The sequence below is a fragment of the Dreissena polymorpha genome, chromosome 11 (assembly GCF_020536995.1).
Source record: "Dreissena polymorpha isolate Duluth1 chromosome 11, UMN_Dpol_1.0, whole genome shotgun sequence".
Taxonomy (NCBI): domain Eukaryota; kingdom Metazoa; phylum Mollusca; class Bivalvia; order Myida; family Dreissenidae; genus Dreissena; species Dreissena polymorpha.
In genome coordinates this window covers 48,844,016-48,860,783 of record NC_068365.1, presented here as the reverse complement: position 1 = coordinate 48,860,783, position 16,768 = coordinate 48,844,016, and the positions used below count along the sequence as shown (strand labels likewise).

Here is a 16,768-nt window from a genome sequence, read left to right as displayed (position 1 = left end):
TTTATGCCTGAAAATCTGTATTTATATTCTTTATTGTTTTGCAAGACTAACATTTTGAATATATGATGAAGAGACAATAGACGCATTATCTTTTGTAACTTAATAACAGATGTAATCATCATTCCCATCATCACTTTGACATAATAATACTCGTCATCATCATAATAAAAAATCACACATCGTCATTTTGTATGCCTAATAATGGTGTGATGTCTTTTTTTTAAATTGACTAATGCGTTCAACAGAAGTGTTCAATTATGTCAGATGTAAGTGTTCGTATAGGTGTTTACTTGATTTCTTGTTTAACTACACATGCGCATTTTGACAATACAAAAGCTAACAGTGACAGCTGTTCGTAGTAAATTGTCTGTTTTTTATACAGAAAACGTGTAAATACAATACAAGGCTGTTAGGACAATTTATTGCGGATGGAAAACAAAACAACAAAAAATACAGAGTTAATGTTTAAAACATACACAAGTTTTATAAACCAGCCCTTATTAAACATGAAATCGAAATAATTATTAAAATAAATATGACAATTGTGTAATATAAAAAACACAAACTCTGATAATTTTTAATTAATCCGAATGGCTGTACCTTAAAATCATTATACAAAAAAATAAGAAGAAGTGGACAGACAAACACCTGCCAAAACACAGAAAAACTTTAAATGATAAACATAGGCTTCCTCCTGCAAACGACTAGATATACATACTTATGGACGTTACCCTTTGGAATATGAACGCTGCTGAACAAAATCAAAACGGATGGAAGAGCACAGAAAACATATCACAATTTAACAGCAAGTAAATGAACATCGCTGGAGTCGACGTATATTTGTCGTTGTACCCGTGTCTTGGACATTTATATTTCAGCTCAATCCTGAACTTTTGGAAGAATGGTTCCGTTGTTTAAACACTTTAAAACAGAAACTAATAATACATCAGATAATAGCGGCAATACAAAACCTTAAACCAAGAACACATATATATGTGGATTATAAAGATTTATTGCCGAAACTATATAAAAACGTGAACAGAGGAAGTTTTTTTTTAGAGATTTTGATACTATTATAACCAATATAGGTAAGTGTCTTCGAACTCAGGTTATGTGTGTCTGTATTAAGGTGTAGACTTCCTTCTATTCATCAATACGACAATCACACCGATTGCAACTGCCACAAAGCCCACCATTATACCGATTTTCATAATCGGATGGCTCTTTGACCTTGTGACGGATTGGGCCACTCTCTGAAATACAGGAAAACCAATTGTACAGCGACAATTTTGTTCACATAACACTATGTTTTAGAAAACCCAAACTCTACTGACTTATGTTTCCTGACATACCTCTGTATGTGAACATAAACACCGTTTGTATCCTTATATTTACTATTTGTTTAGACTTGCCTCGACTGTATCTCCTAGCCGAACCAGTTACATCAAATTAAAAAGTTTAAGAGTTCAATCGTTATTTAAAAGGAACGTTTGTGTGAAAACGTCATTTGTAGTATTATCAATCGATTTAAATGAAACCATTTTAAAAGCTTCATCTATTTCCTTTATTCTTATGATTTGTTGTTGTTGTTTTATCAATATGTACAAAAACAGTACGCTTTTGATAAAACATTCATTAAACTGACAGGTTTGCCGGGAACACCAAGTCTAAAACGAATTAATTTATGGCTTGAACGCATTTAATTCTTGCTAATGATCAGATGATATTTTATTGCAATTTTAAGCATGCTAAATAATGGCCATTTTATGGGCATTTGCTGTACATGTACTTGTAATTTTTATTTGACCGTTTTAGTAGTATGTTACAAGCCCAAATAATTAAGACCGTAGACTTATTATTCTAATAATAAAAAAAAACTTCAATATTATCTTCCAAGTACCAATCATACAAATTTGCATTGCTGTGCGTCCTGAATACATCGTGCGATAATCCGTGGTCTACTGCAAGACAGAACGATACTCTGACCGAACGAACAACTTACAAACCGACCAACGGGCTTCGAAGGGAGGCAAAATAAAGACGCTCTTTTGCAGAATTTAATCAAAGCAAGTTTGTTTGTGAATCAGATTTCGTATGAGCATTTTAGCGCAATGTTTGAGAAACAATCACAACAATTCATGTACCGCTCTTGAATAAGTACGTGTACTCACCCAACCACCCCTGAGAGCAATCCAAGCTGCTATGCTAGTCGCAGGATCACTAAAGAACTGTTCAACAAGCGATGCAATACTACCCAGAGTAGTGCCCATCTTTTTCCGGGCCTGTTTCACAATCTCCCTCTTGAATAACCAGTATCCGAAGCAGAAAATAACTAGAATCCTTCCCCAGTTCACTTCATCTTTTAAGATTCTGCAAACGGTCAAGATTTACCACACAGTCATATAACAATTGCATAATTAACATAATAAGAACGTTTTGTATTGCAATTTAAAAACGCATTCAATAATACATTTAACGTTTGATCGAGTGAGTTGAGAAACTAATTCGTAGACTGTAAATATACAGTATGTTTATGCCAGTCACTCTTTAATTGTGCCAAAAAAATCATTGTTCGTAAAAACGTTGTTAAACTGTAAACGGTTTAAGATAAACACTCAATGCTATTTTATGAATCTAAAAACGATCTGTCAATTGACTTAAAAGTAACTTATCAGAGTTGCTGCGCTTGTTAAATTTGGAGAATTTTCATTATGAGGATATTGACCTGGTGTGCAAACATGCAGCACGAAATGTGCCGATCTTTCTTTATAAGCGTTTATTTTCCATTAGTGTATAATTAATGTATACACATACACGTTTGATAAATGACTGCAAGAATGCAAATTCATTATTAATACACGATAATGATCACAATTTCGACGTGTACAGACATTAATAAAATTAGGTACATTTAATGAACGTTAAACATCTCTCCTTATAGCATCAAACACTCACGAAATTACACTTTGCAGATAATACTAGATTAAAAAATATGGTTATTGTTAGCCGTGTATTTATGCAAGGGAAAAAAAACTCACTCTTTCGCAATTTCTTTGAAATTCTCATACGAGTTGAGTGAATCACCGAATGGTCTGGTTATGACCTCAAATGTTGCAGAAAGCTGTTTGATCATATCATCAGCGACCTTCGCTAGCTGACGTCCGACTCTTAGTGCGCTGCAACGTTTACAATCATATTCATGATATTTATCATCAAGAGAGGTGAACTATCTTCTTAGTAACACACCCATAGCAAAAGTAAGACAAAACGGTACACGATACACACCTAAGTAAATGCAAAATAGATACATTTCATGAAGAACCTTTTTTTTTTAAGTTCTAACGTTTAAACATGTGTAAAGCATACAAAACTCGTAATGAACAAAAACAGTATAAAATACAAATCAAAGAAATAGTGATCCTACACTGAGTGATGTGAATAATGCGAAATAATTATTAAGTAGATGCATGCAATCTCATTAAATAAGGGAACAAGAATGCAAATCAAAGGAAATAAACGTTGACAACGGCGATGATCAAAATTTCTGCAGAAAAATGTGTTTATTTGCGTGCAAAACTTCACATTACTAACAACTTACTCTTCATTTATTATTTCATTTTGGCTGGACATATCTTGGTGGTGAGCATTTGTAAATGTTTCATCTTGTCCCTCGTCTCTACTAATTTGTTCATTAGCGTAAGCGATGAAGACGTAACGCGTCTGAGACACAACACGCTGCGCAGAGTCAGGTTCATCGGACACACTTTCTGGCCCATGGACCTTATACATACAATTCATATTAGTTTTAAATGCAAAAGTGTAACCCTCCAGGAAAACAAATTTTTCCAAGTTTGGAGCTTTAGGTTAAAAAAGGTGAATACGTTGTAGTGAACAAAAACAGACGTAGATGACAACAATCAAATTCGTTGAATTGATATCCCCCGCCATTATACTTCTGGACACAAACGTTTTCTGAACGGATGGACAACGACAAGGTGCATCATCCTCTTATCCATTTATATACTCATACCAAGTTTCAATGAAATCCGTCCAAGCACTTCCAAGATATGGCTCCGGACACACAAAAAACATTTTTTCAAGATACAAAGGGCCATAACTCCGTTATTATCCGATGGTGTACAATGTCATTTTACGTGCATCATCCTCTTATCCATATATATACTCATGCCAAGTTTCAAGGAAATCCCCCAAGCACTGCCAAGATATGGCTCCGGACAAAAAAGTGCCGGACGGACGGAAGGACGGAAAGACGGTCGGACGGATGGACCGACAACGCCAGAACAATATCCCTTCGCCTATTGCCGGGGATAACAAATGTAAAGGGTTCGTGAAGAACAAATAAAGCAAGATAGTGATTTTGAAAAGTAAAAAAAAGAAAATAAATACCTCTTTTATCAGTGTTGGTAGTCCTTCGTCCGACATGCTGCACGCAACGTTAGCATGCAATTAATGCAACCTGTCAAAATTCATGTTTTAAACATTTTCATGATTACAAATTTTAATTTTAAATATATATCTATAATAACAACAAGAGACACTATCCTCTCTGCTATTTATTTTGTTTGTAAATAATATAAGCGATACTTAAGATTTTAAGTACCCTAATTGTCACGAGCAAGATAAAATGTAATTGCATATGCTTTTATTTGCTGATGACAAATCGCTTTTAACAACGTAAACTGCCATCATAAAATGCAGTTAAACTTTAATGAAGATTGGGTCTATAACTAAATGTTTGCACGACTAAATCTGTATATTTAAAATAAAGAGCTAAAAATACATTTTTATCATTATAAAAGGCAAACATGGAAATTGTCGAGAAATTTACTGACCGTGATATCAAGTTTGCTATTAACGATGCTGTTAAAACGCTATATGAGCAAGCCTTGAAGGCAAATACGCATTTTGTTAATATATTTAGTAGAGTAAAACTCGGTGTTAAACCAAATTGACATTTTGACAACTAGCCATGACCATTTAACGTCTGGTTTCAAAGGTTATGGGCTATGTAAAAAATTGGGGTTGATAAATTTTACCACACATTTTATATATACATATCTAAAATTTACATATCGCATGAAACATGAACAATACAGACTTTAATAGAATGCTCAAACAAATGATCTACGATCATTCATTCACAGTGTTGCATTGTTAATTTTCAAAGTAAGTAAGATAACTACGTTACATTAAAAAAAACATATCACAAGCTGGAGAAATAAATTAATGTGTTGACAATTTATGTCACCGAAACAGTTTCTGGCAACATCCATATTAATTCGCTTTAGTGCTCAAAATTGAGCAATATCAAGTGAACGTTTTCAAAGAATGACGTAACAATCTGAAGAAAGTAAAGTTCCGTACGATAATCGCAAACTGCAAAGATAATTTCCTTCCAATCGAAAACCGTCTTTGTTTGCATATATACACGAGGGGTTACTTTCGCTTTCTAATTTATTGCAGTACTACAACGACTTTTCAACGTAATTATTTGCTCCATTACTTAACACAAAGATAAAATTCAGCTACTTGAACAATGTGTTAAGTTTTCTCAACGATTTATCAGACCGGTTGTGGTCGAAAAAGAATTCAGATTTCCAATACCCAGTTAACTTTTTAATGTCATGTACGCAACGCCTTTGTAGTTATCAAAGGGACCGTCAACCACAATGACGAAAAAAGAAAAGTTCTAAAATACCGTATTTTTTACAATTATTAGTTTATATTGATTAAAATATCACGACTGGTATATTACATTACTTGAAAAAAGTAAATATTTTCAGTATATTCAATTATAAAATTTCGCGATGTGAAATCGAAAGTACATCGCTAAGATAGGTGACATAACGATATACACACTATAACAAAGCGCAAGTAGAATGATCATTTAATATATATAATATATACAATTCAGTACGCATGCATTATTTGCATTCCTGGGTTTACCACGGAACGATGAAGATCAATCTACTTGCATTATTTATAGTTAACTGGTAGTTACCTGGTACACATACCCAGTAAAATTTTATTACCGAATATATCAAAATATGAAAACTTAACAACTTTTCTCAAGTAATGTTATATATCATCGTGATAATTTTATCAATATAAACTAATTAATTGTAAAAAAAAAATACGTTTTTTTAACTTTTCTTTTTTCATTCTTGGTTGACGGTCCTTTTAAGTGAATTGAAAACGAAACTATAATGAAAACTGATTAAAAAAGAAATTAAGACGAAATTGTTAGTATTTCCTTGATAAAAAGCCTTACCTTAAAAAAAATCACACTCAGAACGACTCTTCAACCACTATTTCTAACAACAGGAAATATTCACTGTCATCGACTTTATTTGAAGCGTGCTAATCTGGATGCAGGATCACTCGACTTTGCAATCGTGATACATCGGCTATCTCGGATTCCTCCGTAAGATAGGCCTCGTGGCTAACGGTCGCCATATTGCCTTGTATTACTACTTTACTACCCAAAAGGTTGTCAGTCTATTGTTATGAGGCTGTATACGATGCGCGTTGAACAAGCGCCAAACTTTTTACCGAAACTTTGATATTAATAGCACTATTAACGTTCATTTGTGTTGCATTTTGACCTATTATCCAAGTGATTCACTTTTCCATTATTATTTAATCACCCTATCATCCAATTTTTAAGATGAAATTACGGTGTTTACAAAACCAACCAAACCGAAAGTGAAACTGGATGCATTACGTTTCGCGATGTAAACATTAAATATTTGTTCAGTTTGAGGAAGCGAATCGATAATAGACGTTGGAATATGTATGCAATACAGACTATCATTGCCGATTGTAGTACTGGCTAAAAAATACCTTTTATGACAGGTCATGTATAGAACGTTAATCAAAGAGTGACCATAAATCACTACAAATGTCTGGGTTGTTCATTAATATAATTAATGCACGTTTCTGATCTAATTGCCTGTATCTAGTTGTAATTACCATGATATTGATAAAATTAAAACGTTTTTTTCATAAATGAACATTACATGTTTTATTTTTATCATTTAGGGAATATATAATTGTATCATTTTCATCATTAAATATTCTGAAAATGATCTAAATTATCATGATTACTTTAAAGTAGAATTTTTAAATTTTACTCATTATTTTTAATGAATTTGCACATTTGCTTGATTCAAAATAAAATGTATTAAGAAGGGTTTCAGTTGTTAGTTTTAACCCATTTTTAGTTCGATTAAATTTAAAGTACTAACTACGTACATGTATGTGAAATGCTCTTGAGTTCGTTTCCTGGGCCTAGAACCAGTACTTGGGTGTCTCTTGGAGATTTCTTAAGAATTCTCCCACACTGGGGATCAAACCAGTGACCTCCAGATCATTAGGTGGACACCACATCCATTACACATCAGCGACCTTTAATAAGTAAATTACTTTAGTATTGCAGCATTATATAATGTAATGTTGCTACATATTTTTGGAAAATGATTAATGTGCAGTACTAAATAAATCTAAATGCATACAATTTTAATTGTGTATAATGTGTGATTATTAGTTACAAATTCCCTTTTTACAGGTATACTGGATTATGAAAGACTGATTAACATAAAATTGACAACTCATCTCCCCAAATATACTTTGTGTGGCTCATTCTCAGAACAAACCCATAGTCAGTGAGAAAACTACAGTGTAAAAAGACCACTTGATTGTGACAATTATGGCTGACCAAGCTAATGTTATCTTTTAAAATAAAGAAAACTTCCAGTTCAATATACATTTTATACCAATTATGACATTGGCCAACACAGAAAATAATTATAAGTTTGATTTTCTCAAAATTGACTGTTACAATTGGATACTGTTTTAAGCTTCACTCTACTTTGTCTGAAAATAAAAGTCCTAAATGATGTAATAGAAACATACATATTTAATTTTTAGTTTTACAAGGATATATATATATATACAAATATTATAATATCTTTTTATCGATGGTCAATCAATTTAAGTTTAACTAATATATACATACACATTTTATACATGTGTATGCTTTGATTTTTTTCTATTGTAGCCAAATTAATATCCCATTAGATAGATAGATAATATCACAGCAGTATTCCTAGTTTGTCTGCAAGTACTGCAGAAATCATGGATTATTATTTTACTGAGTCAGCCTTAATCTTTATATTATAATTGTTAAAACAGATTAAGATGTGCATTATACAATTGAGGATGCATCAAGATTAAAAAATGGTATAAATTAATCAAGAATCAATAACAATCAGAAACTGTGCATTTTTTTCAGTATTGTGTGAAAGGATTTGAAGTAATTATGCGTTTTTGAAATGTGATTTATGTGAATTTGAATAAATATATAAAATTTAGTGATTTTCTCAGACAAAACTGTTAATTACATACTAAAGTATTCAGAATGTATTATTGTAATATTCATTCGAATTTTTTAGTATAAAAAGCACTTTTCCCTGGCATTTGTATTTAAAGTAATTGCATATTTTATAATTCTGACAGTATTTATAAACTGTGTTCATGCAAGCATGAACACGGTTTCATTTCTTGAGTATTTAAACAAGAGGGCCATGATGGCCCTGTATCGCTCCACTGCTGCAAAAAGGCTGAAACAAATTTCTCTGCATGTGCAAATACTTAAATATAGGCCCTATTTAAGCACATGTACACTTTTGTGACCTTCTGGGCTGGGTCAGGGGCATAATTTGAGCAAACTTTGTAGAGGACTACTATATCTCACTACATACAAAATGTGGTAGCCCTAGGTCCTAGAGTTAAGGACAAGAAAAGTTTTCACAAAATAAGCAAGATATAAGCGTATATAATGTTCAATTTTGTGACATGCGGGTCAGGATCAAATTTGACCCAAAGGGCATAATTTGAACAAACTTGGTAGAGGACTATAAGATGTTACTGCATACCAAATTTGGTAGCCATAGTCCAAATGGTTTTCAACAAGAAGATTTTTAAAGATTTCACAAAATAGGCGCTTTAAAAGCGTTTATTCAATTTTGTGACCCCCCGGGGCAGGGTCAAAGTTGACCCCAGAGGCATTATTTGAACAAATTTGGTAGAGGTTTATTAGATGTCACTACATACCAAATTTGGTAGCCCTAGGCCCAATGGTTATGGACAACAAGATTTTTAAAGTTTTCACAAAATAGGCCCCATATAAGTGTTCAGTTTTGTGACCCCAGGCAGGGTCAAATTTGAACCAAGGGGCATAATTTGAACAAACTTGGCAGAGAACTATAACATGTCACTACATACCAAATTTGGTAGCCCTTTGCCTTATGGTTAAGGACAAAAAGAGTTTTAAAATTTTCACAAAATAGGCACTATATAAGCATATAATTGATTTTGTGGCCCCGGGGCAGGGTCAAATTTGACCCCTGGGGCATTATTTGAACAAACTAAGTAGAGGACTATTATCTAAATGGGTCGATGTTAAATATGGCTTGTAATGTTGTCGCTCGAGGAGTGCGGAGGACTGTGAAGCGATAAATGGGATAATCTGTCTCAATACGCGATTCTTTTAGGTTTGTTTACAAGCTCACGATTTTCCACAATTAAACAATGTTTGTTTGTTGTTCTCACTTTTCTCAAATTAAATATACCGGTAGTTTATTGCTTATTAATCAAAACCTTCTAAACAAATAACTTTTTGACGCCTTAAAAATAAACGTTTAAAATAAACTACATTTTAGTGCTCGGGCAATGGTTTTTAACCGAAGTCCCGAGGGTAAATAACCCCATTAGTCAGAAACTACATTTTAAAGCCTGAAGTGGTAGCGCGTTTGATTTAGAATCCCGGTGAATGAAAAAGTTCTAATCAATCTTTTTTCTTGCTATTATATTCCATTGAATATTGTTCCAGTTATAATTTACGTATTAGTTAATACAGTTAATGACATTTTACAATAACAAAAATATTTGCACATAAAATCAAACAGCTCTATAAACCCAAAGTATTTTAAATGCTTTATGATAGAAGGGGCTTATTTAGGTACATACTGATAAACAGATAACAATAAAATATTTATGTAGGTTAACAAAGTTTCAATTATTGATGTTGGATCAATTGAAGAACATTGGATAATAACATAAATAAAGATTGTATGCATAAGTTCCATCACTCATACTACATACGGTGCCATATTGAGGTTTTCGCTAAAATTCTCGAGCACATTTTGATTTATGGTATTGAAATGTCGGTTTTAAATCCTTACGATCAAAATACCCCTCGATGTGAATTGCAAATGTTGTGTGGTTGGTAAGGTCATTCGAAATGACGCAATATGAAGAATTGAACAATAAAATAAATACTCGTTTAATATTCTAAAAAAGGAAGAAAGGTCACATTCAGATATCTTCTATAAAGTACTCGCTTGGATATAAAGGATATCTGATAGACTTCACTTCACTTTACATTGAATGGGGTCACGGGAAGAGTCCATCTGAAGATCTTAGGAAACTAAACAAGAGACAAGAATTTTCTTTTAAAAAGATACACGGAATTGATGTTGATTTTTGTTGGTATAAACGTAATGTAAGGTGGCATTGATAATTCTAGCAATATACCTGTAATCAGGGCAACAGATAAGATTTCATGTCAATTAGTTTTCACTGCAAGCTTTTTGAAACAATTTGTTTTTTCCCTCAAATCAAATTGTCAAAAAGTTCTTTACTGTTGATAAAAAACTTACCTTTATTTCCCGATGAGATGAGCTCTTTAATTTTCGTCAATTTGTAGCAATTCTTATTGCAATAAATTAACTAAAGTTCTTATGCATTCACATTGTCAATGTTTGTTTGTTTATAATAATACATTCATAAAATTGTCTATTGACAAAGCATATATGATAATGAGTTCTTTTTTTAACACTCATGTGTTTCAGTCTCAGAGCAGTATTTTGCACTGAAGTTTTCCTTTTCTGTCACAACCTGTGATATCAATTCCGATTAAACACTATTTGCAACGTTTTTACCCGACGATTCGTTTCGCGTTAAAAATTGAAACATATTAGGCGCGCACGCCGCTAATGAAATTTTCTGAGAACCTTCGCGATTAGAACTAGATGCCGACATTTACGCGTACGTTTTCGACGGAAGAAATTTTTATGTAGACACCGTTCTGAACCGGTGTTCATATAAGCTTTTCACTTATATTACGACCGCACTAAAGGTTACAATATACTAATTCAAATCGAACACAATACGGAGGAAATCGGTAAAATAAAACGACAAAGAATCGATTGCAATTCGTTTTCCAATTTCGTAATCGTTTATTGTACGATCGATTTTTTATTTCAATTCATTTATTCATTTTCTGCCAAATGCAAATCGTAAAAACGATAAAACGATCCTTATCTGTTGCCCTGCCTGTAATATGTATCAATGTACCTATTTAATCAAGGTAAAGATTCACACGCGGGACGATTGCAAATGTTTCTTGCATTAAACAATAAAAATAAAAAATATATATATAACAGTCACATTAATAAACCTTTCATTAATTTGATTGAAACAGTTTTATTCATCACCCGAGAAATACGGTATTTTGTTTGACCATTATCAGATTTTCTGGAATTACTTTAGGGACCAATGTTTAAAGAAAAAGAATAATATTAATTATCGTGTTTATCTATGTCATCCGATATATAACATTTAAAAAGCTGAAATTTTACCATTTCGAAAAACATCTGAACTTTTATGTAAATGAATGTTGCAGGAGGCATTAATTGTGCTTTACCGTTGCGTTCAACATGTCAGACAAAGCGACACAAGCATTTATAAATCAGGTAATTGTTTTTATATTTTTTTAACATTAAAAACTCATTTCATAGTTTATTTGTTCATCGCAAACCCTTATTAACTTCGTTAACAAACTGGAACTCTTGTGGTCATCCAATTTTGTTTCGTTCACTTATGTTGGCTGTAACTTACTAACAATTTGTGTTCTCTTACACCAAGTGCTAGAAATTTTGAATATTTTGTTTTCCTGGAAGGTTAATTTTATAAAAACTGACATGAATTATACTTGTAAGATCCGTGAACGAGAGGGTTATGCTGAAGAAATCGTTTCTGATGAGAATGTTTTGTCTGAGGCGCAAGACATCTTCGAGGCCTTTGTTAAAGTACAAATGCGTAAAGATGCGAGACAAGCTGAAACATCGGAAGCTGAAAACATAGCACGTCGACTGGTAGAGGTCGCTGATGAGATGGAATGTGACCTTAATCAAATGTTTGAGAAAAAACAAAGCCTACAGCGACCTCACTTCGTATGAGAAATTCAAAAAAAATGCAAAACCGTAAGTTTTATTTCCGTTATATAACTAAATAGCTAGCAATAACCAATATGGCGTATCTAGTATTACCTACCCAGTGTAAACTCGTGAAGGATTGTTCATAGAGTCTTTAAGATATCCGGTAAATAAAATATATCGTAAATTGTATAATCGTATCTATTTAAATCAAGATGGGGCATTAGCTGAATGGTAATCCCATGTCCCGTTTGATAGCCATTTCGGAATGCCCTTTTCAACTTATTTGGAAGATAACGGGTAAGGATAACACTACAATGAGACATTATTATGTCAATTAAAGGTACTCGATTGTATGCGTTTTTGTCTACGTCAAAAGTGTAGTGATTATCATGTAGTGATTATCAATTTGCGTACAAGTAGTAATTTTTCAAACATTAAGGCAGAAATTATACACACGTGGAAATACACTCAGATCGTTTTCAAAGAAATATCTGATCGATACATTTGATGTTTTATGCAATTATAAACATTTTTATCCCATTTTCAACGCGACATTGACGGTATAACACCTTATGGAATATACTAGCCTGTATTAAACCTTGTGGGATATACCTGTCGCGTGCACGGAATGCTTACCACCGAATGATTTTTCATAAGAAATAAAGTCGAGAAAACTTTAGCTTCAAAATTATACGACCTTCAACCTTTAAATCAAGTCATATGACATAATTTTTCGCCATCCGTATAATGAATCAGCTGATTGATGGCGTCATAAAATGACATACTTATTGCGTCATTTTCCCCAATTTTTTTACGATTTATTATAAACGCGACTTATTTCACATGTACATGTTCTGTATATAGACATATTTGAATTGTCAATTTATCACATTTTCCCTATCGTGTAATGTGCATTGTTTATAATCCATGCATATACTTTTGACATTTAAGAATGTACAACAAGCCATACAAATATCGCAAAATTCATAAATAATCTGCAATATTTGCTTTCCGATTTAATTCACTTTAGGCATAGAGCTGTGTAAAGTATAAGATGGTAAAAATAGCACCACACTGGAATTCGGAATGTCCCATTTTGTACACGGGTATTATCCACTCATTTATCTGTTGTGTAATGGAATGTTTTCCATTCTTTGTGTATTTATATATTAAATAAATGTCATGTAGAATAAGAGCATTTACCATAGACAAAGAAAACATTGTGCAAGTTTAAACATAATTATGTTTGTATGCAGAAATCTGCAAATGCAACCGAGTTTGCCAACGGCTATTATTTGATAAACTGCTCCGGTTCATTTTAACAGCAATAATGTACATGACGTAGCGTGTGGCGAAGAAGAAAGTTTATTGCGTTCATAAACTCATTTGAATATAGTGATAGGATGGCATAAGGGTCTTTATTTAACTATGCTAAAACAGTTATTAAAGACCCTTGATGCAAAATCGTCAATTATTGAGTTAAATGGATTATTTATGGATTTTAAAGGATTATTAAAGGTCAGGTACTAGTTCGAATGTGTTTTTGTTTTTGTTTGTACTTTTGTCGTTCCCTGTTCTCGGAGAAATGATTTTAACATGGGCGCCATTGATGCATCGGATCACACACGGCATACCCATATCAGAATATAAAATACACGTTCCGTGCGTCCTTAAATTCGTCGTCCGAAGTCGGAAAACGTATTGCCCTATCACTATATTCAAATGAGTTTATGAACTCGATAAACTTTCTTCTTCGTCACACGCCACGTCATTACTGCTGTTCAAATGAACCGGAGCAGTTTATCAAATAATAGCCGTTGGTAAACTCGGTTGCATTTGCAGATTTCTGCATACAAACATATGTTTAAAACTTGCACAATGTTTTATTTGTATATGGTAAATGTCCTTATTGTACAATAAAATAATTTAATATATAAATACACAAAGACTGGACAACATTCCATTACAATAAATGAGTGGATAATACCCTTGTTCAAAATGGGACATTCCGAATTCCAGTGTGGTGCTATTTTTACCATCTTATACTTTACACATCTCTTTGCCTAACGTGAATTAAATCGAAAAGCAAATATTGCAGATTATTTATGAATTGTGCGACATTTGTTTGGCTTGTTGAACATTCTTAAATGTCAAAAGTATATGCACGGATTAAAAACAATGCACATTGCACGAAATAAGGAAAATGTGATAAATTGATAATTCAAATTATATCGATATACAGTACATGTACATGTGAAATAAGTCGCGTTTGTAATAAATCGTCAAAAAGACTCGCACATTTCTCAATTACAATATGCAAGATTGGACTATAGACAGAGTAATTTTCGGATGTAATTTAAAGTTAATGATAAACTCAGCGTTGTGCTTTGAATGTGTAAAAATCGTTATTTGGCGAAAGATATTATTTTATAACGCAGGCATGAAAACGGGCTATAACTTATAAGCCAAATGAGAAGAATAGGCTACCATGTAACGACGACCATGTATATGTTACATCACTTAAAACAACAAGAACAGTTGGCGTCTTTGCAAGCACTCTCTCGCAGTTGGAAGCACCAGGGATTCCACTAAATGATGCGAATCCCGACATCATCATAAATTTTTCGCTGGTCATATGATCGTAAACAGTTTAAATAATTTGATGAACCCAAAGTTAAAATGTACACTTTACTGTATTGTAAATTCATTTGTAAATGAATTTGATAAAACAAAAATACATGTTACTGTTTATTTTGTGTGTTAACGAAATCGGAGCGTGACACTTGGCGCGAAAATTACGTCAGTAAAAATGCATTGTGGGAATGTTTTGGTTAAATTTACCGGTGGTTAAATTCAACTTTGCGCGGTTATAATCCAGGCCACTTGAAGAAATTACCTAAAACAAATTGCAAAAGAAACAAAACAACGTTCATCGCATAGATATACGCAATATGTACCTTGTATTAAAATTCGCCATCATGCCTCCGTGCGGTTTACAAGATATCCGCCATACATTTTCCGGTTTTAACCCTAATTTTGTATGGTATGTTTGGGCTTCCATAGCCTATTATTTCTTGACAATGTTTATACCGGAAGTTGCAACCATTCTATCCTTCTTTCCTATCTATTCGTTCAGCCCTATCTATTCGTGAACAATCTTCACGCGAAATTTGCAGCAATCCGAACGGTCGCGCGTGCCCGGTTTCTATACAAGTTTTGACAGGAGATATTTTGCTCCCCAGATATGTGAAAAATGCGAACTAAAAACGTAAGTAATCTATTCAATTTAACAATTTTTCAAAATATAAACCAACCTTTCGCCCAAAACAGTCATAGTTTTAATGAAACATGCATGTAATTCACATTTTATCTCCGTGTTTACATTTGTCTTTCCGTCTGCAAGGCTGTTTGGATTGCCCGGATCAAATGACGTAATTTTATCAAGTCACACAGATGCTTTAACTAAAAAATTGAGGCCCGCAATGGGGTTACTGCGATGTCTGTAGTCAATTAATTTTCAATTAACGTTATGGCGTTTATCTTTTTGCAAATTCTACAATTGTTGAGCCCGATAATTCCTAATCATTTCTTTCGTTCAAAAGCCCACTCCATCCAGATATCATGGCAAGTATAGAAACTATACAAAAGATAAAATTCTTAAGGCTTACTATAATGTAAAGAAACATAGATCGTCTCTGCGCAAGGCGGCGATGGAATATGGTGTCCCCTACCAGACATTGAGGCAGAGAGTCTCTGGCAAGGTCGATCCTGAAGATTTTGCGAGGGAAACCGTACTTGAGACAGAAGAGGAACTGGGGCTGGTAGAACATGCGGAACAATGTGCAAGATTTGGGATACGGGTATTCAAATATAGAAATGAAAAAACTTGCCGGCGAACTGGCGTTCAAGCTTGGAAGAAGGAAAAGAGACAAACCCCTAAGTAACTGCTGGCTTTATGGTTTCTTGAGACGTTGGAGAGAAAGGCTTTCAACACTAAAGCCATCTGCTCTGGATTCCAACAGAGCGAAAAATACTACCCCAGAGGCCGTTCAGACATACTTTCACAATCTTAAGAATATCATTGACACCCTACATCTTGAAAACAGGCCAGACCTGATATTTAATATGGACGAGACTGGCATAAGTCCAGAGCACAGACCGCCAAATATAATTGCCCCTTCCAATGAAAAACCACATTAAGTAACGTCCCCACGATCAGCAACGACGACCCTCATAGCAAATGCCAACGCAGCTGGAAGCAACATACCTCCCTACTTTGTTTTTAAAGGTGAGGTATAAAAACGAATATCGAATATCTATGCCATTAACCATAGTTTATACAATTTTACGTCAGACAATTTTTAATTACGAACATGACTTTATAAGTAAAAAAAACACTGTATAAGAAAGAAAAACTCAATATGTATCTCATTTAAAACGATAAATTGATAGTGACCAAATGATAT

The 16,768-nt window shown here is 33.3% G+C and overlaps 1 protein-coding gene and 1 long non-coding RNA gene across 3 annotated transcripts in view; one reads left to right on the top strand and one right to left on the bottom strand.

Annotated features, from left to right (window-relative positions):
* Positions 1 to 402: 402 nt before the first annotated feature.
* On the bottom strand, positions 403 to 15,634 carry LOC127851844 (bcl-2 homologous antagonist/killer-like). Of its 2 annotated transcripts, none has more exons than XM_052385791.1 (6): positions 15,617 to 15,634; positions 4,408 to 4,477; positions 3,599 to 3,780; positions 3,039 to 3,176; positions 2,172 to 2,370; positions 403 to 1,253 (listed from the first exon to the last, which is right to left on the bottom strand). In XM_052385791.1, the coding sequence occupies exons 2-6, from the start codon at positions 4,441 to 4,443 to the stop codon at positions 1,125 to 1,127; spliced, it is 684 nt and encodes a 227-aa protein (XP_052241751.1). In that variant the 5' UTR covers positions 4,444 to 4,477; positions 15,617 to 15,634; the 3' UTR covers positions 403 to 1,124. The 2 variants fall into 2 exon arrangements, with proteins under 2 accessions (XP_052241751.1, XP_052241750.1); XM_052385790.1 differs by lacking the exon at positions 15,617 to 15,634 and adding an exon at positions 6,293 to 6,453.
* LOC127851860 (uncharacterized) overlaps positions 11,759 to 16,768 on the top strand; it is a 17,629-nt gene continuing 12,619 nt past the window's right edge. The window contains exons 1-2 of the long non-coding RNA XR_008035988.1: positions 11,759 to 11,837; positions 12,084 to 12,347. This is a non-coding gene — a long non-coding RNA (uncharacterized LOC127851860). The remainder of the gene's footprint in view (positions 11,838 to 12,083; positions 12,348 to 16,768) is intronic.

Excerpts from the sequence above, each read along its gene's own strand:
- LOC127851844 (XM_052385791.1), bottom strand. The coding sequence starts at position 4,443 with ATGTCGGACGAAGGACTACCAACACTGATAAAAGAG. Across the intron at positions 3,781-4,407 it reads TACCAACACTGATAAAAGAG|GTCCATGGGCCAGAAAGTGT; the intron begins GTATTTATTTTC and ends TGTATGTATAAG. Across the intron at positions 2,371-3,038 it reads TTCAAAGAAATTGCGAAAGA|AATCTTAAAAGATGAAGTGA; the intron begins GTGAGTTTTTTT and ends GACCGTTTGCAG.